At 46.0% G+C, this 6,321-nt stretch overlaps 1 protein-coding gene across 2 annotated transcripts; it reads left to right on the plus strand.

Moving 5' to 3' along the window:
- The first annotated feature begins 5,227 nt into the window (after window positions 1-5,227).
- Window positions 5,228-6,089, plus strand: NUPR2 (nuclear protein 2, transcriptional regulator). Of its 2 annotated transcripts, none has more exons than XM_082671527.1 (2): window positions 5,228-5,615; window positions 5,879-6,089. In XM_082671527.1, the coding sequence occupies exon 1, from the start codon at window positions 5,274-5,276 to the stop codon at window positions 5,568-5,570; it is 297 nt and encodes a 98-aa protein (XP_082527653.1). In that variant the 5' UTR covers window positions 5,228-5,273; the 3' UTR covers window positions 5,571-5,615; window positions 5,879-6,089. The 2 variants fall into 2 exon arrangements, with proteins under 2 accessions (XP_082527653.1, XP_082527652.1); XM_082671526.1 differs by having other exon boundaries at window positions 5,228-5,576.
- Window positions 6,090-6,321: the final 232 nt, after the last annotated feature.

A 6,321-nucleotide genomic window follows, 5' to 3' on the forward strand; every position in this document is an offset into this window, starting at 1 on the left:
AGTGATGGTGGGAAGAAAGACAAGAGGAGGTGTTAATGATGAACTTGGAGTGCCCTGATCCCCTCCTCATCCTTTCAGCTTAATTCTCTCAGTCTTCATGGACCCTCTAGGCATCTTCTTACCCACTACCTCCAATACTCTGTCCCACTACTGGAGTAGCACACCATATTGTATAATGGTGAGAGACTGGGTGTCCTTCTTCCCTGTTGTGTTGGGCAGAGACCCTGTATCACTCAGGGTCAAATTGGGAGATGGAAGCCACACAGCAATTTGAACAGCGAAATTTTAATACATGTAAGTGTTAACTATAATAGGGCATTTGAGTAAAGTGGGATTGGCTGCTAGCCAAAAAGTAAAGAGAACTCTAAAGGATACAGGATTGGCATATGTAAGGTGCACCCATCACCCCCTAAGCTAAGGTAGAGGACCGGGGCTGAGATCCAGACCTTGTGGAGAGTTACACAGCTGCGGGTAACTGGATGGCACAGAAGTCGCTCAATGCTGGGCCAGTGGTGAAACCGAGAGAGGCCCTGTGAGGCTCCCAGGTATAGAGGCCCTTTTGTCCCCTGTTTCTTATAGGCAAGACTCCAGTCTCCATGACCCTCCTGGAATTCCAAAGGGCAGATTCGAACAGTTGCTCATCAAGGGAGGAGCAGGCAAGAAACCAGCTGAGGTCAGATGAAAGGAACCAGAGAAGTTCATCCAGATTAGGAGACCCACCATCTGAGACGAGATTAAGGGAGTGCAAGCGGGCGCACTCACCCTAATCTTGTCAGAGACCCCACCTTTGAACCATCGTTGTAAAACCCCTCATCAAATCCTCCCAGGTTGGGACACATAGTTTTTCCAGGCAGGAGTCCCCCTTTGCCTGGCAAAGTAATAAAGCTATCCTTTTCTACTTTACCCAAAACTCTGTGTCTGAGATTTGGGACCGGTGTACAGAGAAGCTGAGCTTTACACAGCAATGGTAGTTGCTGGAAATTTGCCCTCCAGAACTTGCCAGAAACCTACCTTCTAGGGTGTCAAGGAAAGTCATTCTTGGAGAGGTGTCTCAATGGAGGCACCCTGACACAAAGGCAACCAAGGATGGGAGGATTCAGGGGAAAACTACTGGCTGGGTGGTGCTGGCCACTGTCACTGCAGGAGCGGGGCTCTGGAAGAGCTACATGAGCTGCAGAACCCTGGTGCTGGGGAAGCCATCTGCACTGCAGGAGCTGAGCATTAAGGAACCCATGCATGCTGCAGGAGCCTGCTGAAAGAGGACATTAGAATGAGAAAGGAAACCCCTTCCTCCTGCAATTACTCTCCGGAGCCCTCACCTCACAAAGACTAACATTGTGCCAACTGGTAAAGAAAAAAATACTTAAATGGTCCAGCACCAATTTTTGCACAGCAAGCAATGAAGGGTGAATTTGGAGCCAAAAGGCAATAAATTGGTAACTGGCACAGACCCCATATTGTTTATCACAGCTGCTGGAGTACCACAGGGGGCTAGAAATCAATATGGCAACGAAGGTTAGGAAAGGAGAAATGTATATTCAAGTCTGTTGCCTACTTTTAAACTGGGTTGTTTTTTGGTTGTTGTTGAGTTGTAGGAGTTCTTCATATATTCTGGATATTAAACCCTTATCAGATAAATGATTTACAAATACTTTCTTTCATTCCATAAGTTGCTTTCTCACTCTCTTCATAGTGTTCTTTCATGCACAAAAGTTTTCAAGTTTGATGAGGTCTAATTTATCTATTTTTTCTTTTGTTGTCTGTGCTTTTGGTGTCATATCCAAGAAATCATTGCCAAATCCAATGTCATAAGGCTTTTCCACTATGTTTGCTTCTAAGAGTTTTATAGATTTAGAGCTTATGTTTAGGTCTTTGATTCATTTTGAGTTAATTTTTGTATTGGATGTAAGGTAAAGGTCCAATTTCATTCTTTTGCATATGGATATCCAGTTTACCCAGAACCAAATGTTGAAAAGCATTTGATCATATATGCAAGAGCTTACTTCTGGGTTCTCTATTCTGATTCATTGGTGTATATGTCTGCCTTATTCCAGTACTACATGTTTTGATTACTGTAGCATTTGTCTCTTAAATCCTGTGAAAAATTAAAAGTGGGGTTACAAAAAAATTTATAACAATAGGTTTTATTTATTTATTTATTTTGGGCTGTGTTGGGTCTTCCTTGCTGCGTGTAGGCTTTCTCCAGTTGCGGCGAGTGGGGGCTACTCTTCGTTGCAGTGCGCAGATTTCTCATTGTGGTGGCTTCTCTCGTTGTGGAGCACGGGCTCTAGGCGTGCGGGCTTCACTAGTTGCAGCACGTGGGCTCAGTAGTTGTGGCTCACGGGCTCTAGAGCACAGGCTCAGTAGTTGTGGCGCATGAGCTTAGTTGCTCTGCAGCATGTGGGATCTTCCCGGACCAGGGATCAAACCCGTGTGTCCTGTATTGTCAGGTGGATTCTCAACAACTGCGCCACCAGGGAAGCCCCAACAATAGGTTTTTATATGTGCCCATGTATTTACCTTTAACAGGGATCTTTATGTCTATATCTGGCTACAAGTTACTGTCTCGTGTCCTTTCATTTCAACCTGAAGGAATCCCTGTAGCATTTCTTGTAGGACAGGTCTAGTGGTAATGTGTGGGAGAGTGGTATGGGGGGGAGGGGGAATCGGATGAAGGTAGTCAAAAGATACAAACATCCAGCTATAAGACAAATAAGTACTAGAGATGTAACATACAACATGATAAATATAATTAACACTGCTGTATATGATATACAAAAGTTAACAGAGGAAATCCTGAGTTCTCATCACAAGGAAAAAAATGTTTTTCTATTCAATTTTGTATCTATATGAGATGATGGATGTTCACTAAATTTACTGTGGTCCTCATTTCATGAAGTATTAAGTCAAATCATTTCACTGTACACCTTATACAGTGCTGTACATCAACTATATACCAATAAAACTGGAAGAAAAAAGATATATCAGGGTAACCAAAGAGTCTAAATTCATGAGGGAAAGAATTCTAGCTAATAAGTGTGGAAGAAAGGATTGAATTAGAAAATTACCATTTCACAGCCCCTAATGAGATAATAGCAGATGAACAAAACAGCAAATAAAGCAATGAACTATGGTTGAAACTATTAGATAAAAGCTTAATGTGGAACTATACAATTGCAGGGGCAGGCTGTCACCACCTGAGCCTACTGACCACTGAAACTGGGACCATGAGCTATTGCGGGTCTCCTGGTGTGATACCAACACACATCACCTCCTAGCCTCTAGAGCCAACCTCCATTTACACAATATGGGAGAGAGAGGAAGAAGTTAAATGACACGACAAGGAAACAGAAAAATCCACAAAGTAGGGCATTTTACAGGACAACTGACCCAGTTTTTGCAGCAAGTCATGACAGGAAAAAATGAAAAGGGCAGGGGCCCACCCTAGATTATAAGAGACTTAAACACCATACAAGAAAATTTCATGTGTAGATTCTGTATGTATTCTGAGTTGTATGTTTTCTATTGTCTTTCAGACAATCAGAGAAATTTGATTCTGGACTGGGTTTTAGATGATAACAGGGCCAAGTTGACTTTGTCAAGTATGCAAATGGCATTGAGGTTATGGAAAAAAGTCTAGTTTTTTAGAGCTGTATATTGAGATATACAGGAGTAAAATGACATAAGGTCTGCAGCAGAGCAAAACAGAAAGGGGTAAAGCAAACCTGACAGGATCTTGATAATTGTTGAATCCATGTGATGGGATACGGGAGTTCTTTGTTCTATTTTCACTTCTGAGAAGGTCTGAATATTTTCATAACAAATTCTAAAGAGAGTTTTTAAAAGAGATGATGTGTGGGAGGGTGGTAGAGGGATAAATATTAGCTTCTCTTTCCCAGTAGCAGGTGTAAGACACGTGGGTGGAAGAGAAAATCCTCTCTGCGTTTTATTAAAAACTCTCTCTTGGGATTTGCTCATTTAAGGAACTAACAAAATTGCCCTCAGAGCGTGGTATGTAGGCCACGCCCCACCAGGGATACTTCAGAGAGTAGAAAAAAAACTCAAATTGGCAACTTGGTCACAGACAAAAACTCAGCAAGATCAAATACCTGAAAAGGACTTTTTTTTAAAGTATTGAATTATTTTCGATCTATTAAAAAGAAAATCCCCGAGGGGATAGATGCAATTTTCCTGGGAAGAGAATTATCTGCGCTAGTTAAACCAAACCAAAACAAAGGCATTCTTCGCAATAACTCCCTGAGAGCAGCGTTTACGGAGACAGTAATTAGGTAATTAGACCGGGTAGTCACCGCAGAGCCTCGGGTGCCGCAGGGTGTTAATGACTCCTGCTCAGCTGTGCAGCTGCCCTCGGCGAGGAGGTAGGTCTGGACTTTTCTGAGCGTAGGCCACTCGGCCTGATTCCTCTCGCCTTTGCAGCTCTCGGGGAGCATCCTTCCCCCAACGCCCGCGGGGCTGGGCGCACCCGGGGCTGGCGGGTGGGACGCTGGGCTCGCGCTGGTTCCCCCGCGCGGCCGCTCCCAACTCTCGGCCTTCAACCCAAAACTGCCGGCGCATCAAGCTACCACAATTTTAGCGTCCCCTGGCCGCAGGGCTTGGGCACCTGCTGATAATTCGAAATTGCACGCGGTTCCCGGCCTTGCACCAGGCAGGGTGACTTTCCCTTCTTAATCGCTCGCTCGCTTAATACAGTTAATTCGTACCCCTTATCAAACACGTGGACTGTGGAAAGGAAAAAAGAACTAATGTGTGTATGTCCCTACCAGCCAGAAATACTTTTAGCATTCCACCGCATTTCCTTTCACTCCGGACAGGTTTTAAATATATATTACTGGGATACCAGAGATATTACTTCAGAAGCTCATTTTTCACTTTGCATCATTTATTGAGCACTTACTCCTGTCATCAAATAGCCTAACAAAATGTTCAATGCTGATAAAAGTCCGCCGGAGTAATGCACAGCTCCCTGACACTTGATACTTGGATAATTTCCCATTTTTGACCGACATAAACAAGTGTTTGGTCTAATTTTGCCAAATACCCTTCTCGCTCAGGCGGCGCACAGGCCGGGATGGAGGAAAGGATCATGGTTCCAGGTGCCAGATCGCAGAGGCCTAGCGCTGAGTACCTTCCCGGTCCTGTGACGTCAGCCCTAGGCCCCGCCCCCTTCGGCGGAGCCAATCGAAGCGCTGGGGGGGGCCTCCACAAACTTGCGCGCACGGGCGCGCGAGCGGCAGACCCTGAGGCTAGGCGCGATGGACTTGGCGTTTCCTGGTGTCCAGGGTCAGGCCCAGCTGCCGCCACCCGAAGCGTGGCCGCTGGTTGGCTCCAAGGAGGAGCTCTATGACTGTCTGGATTACTACTACCTGCGCGACTTCCCGGCCTGCGGGGCCGGGCGCAGCAAGGGCCGGACGCGGCGCGAGCGGGAACTGCGCACCAACTGGCGGGTGCCCGGCGGCCACGAGCGCAAGATCGCGCAGAAGCTCCTCAACGGCCAGCGCAAGCGTCGCCAGCGCCAGCTGCAGCCCCGGCCGCGCACCCGTCTCGCCTGAGTGCTGGTGCGTGCGGGCCCGCGCGAGCGCCCTGGTAACGCTCCGGTCCGCCCCCTGCGACTCGAACGGGGCACAGTCGCCCCCTCCTGAGGCTGCCCCGCGTAGCGAGTCATTAGCTGGGCTCCCTAAACTCCCAGCCTGTCTCCCGGCGGCAGTTAAAATTCTACCTTTTGGAATTTTTTAGTTGGGTAGAAGGGGCTAGGAAACGCAGAAAACATCTTTCTAAAAATACAAGTAAGGGATTTACTTCCAGTGTTTATGCACGGACTAAAGAGAATTGATTTTTGTTTTTGTCTGGTTTTCAACAGGATACCCATACCCAAAGGACCTGATAAAAGTATTTTCTCTGACTCCAGCTATAACTCCGGTCCTAAGGGGAACAGTCCATGTTGGTCAACAGAACTTCTTTTCGACATCGCTTAAGTTCAGTATCTTTTCCTCACTAATTGTTAAGTAACATCCAAGTGGGTATGCCTGTTTAGGGTTTTTAATTAAAAGAGCAGCAAGAATGGCATTTTAACTCTGCTGGTGTTTTTTTTAAGTTGCTGTGGTAACTTGTTTCAAGTACACAAATATTTGAGTTCTTATCTGCAAAGAAGACGTCACAAAGACGAATGTGGGCAGAACAAAGATAGGAATTCTCTGCGCTTTGACCCCACAGCAATCCTTTGAAGCGAATGCTAGCTCCATTTTACGGACGGGATTCTGAGGCACAGAACTCAAGTAACTTTCCAGAGGTCATACAGCTAAT

The sequence above is a fragment of the Grampus griseus genome (genome assembly GCF_964374135.1).
Source record: "Grampus griseus genome assembly, chromosome: 14".
In the NCBI taxonomy this organism is placed as follows: domain Eukaryota; kingdom Metazoa; phylum Chordata; class Mammalia; order Artiodactyla; family Delphinidae; genus Grampus; species Grampus griseus.

Excerpts from the sequence above, each read along its gene's own strand:
- NUPR2 (XM_082671527.1), top strand. The coding sequence starts at position 5,274 with ATGGACTTGGCGTTTCCTGGTGTCCAGGGTCAGGCCCAGCTGCCGCCA.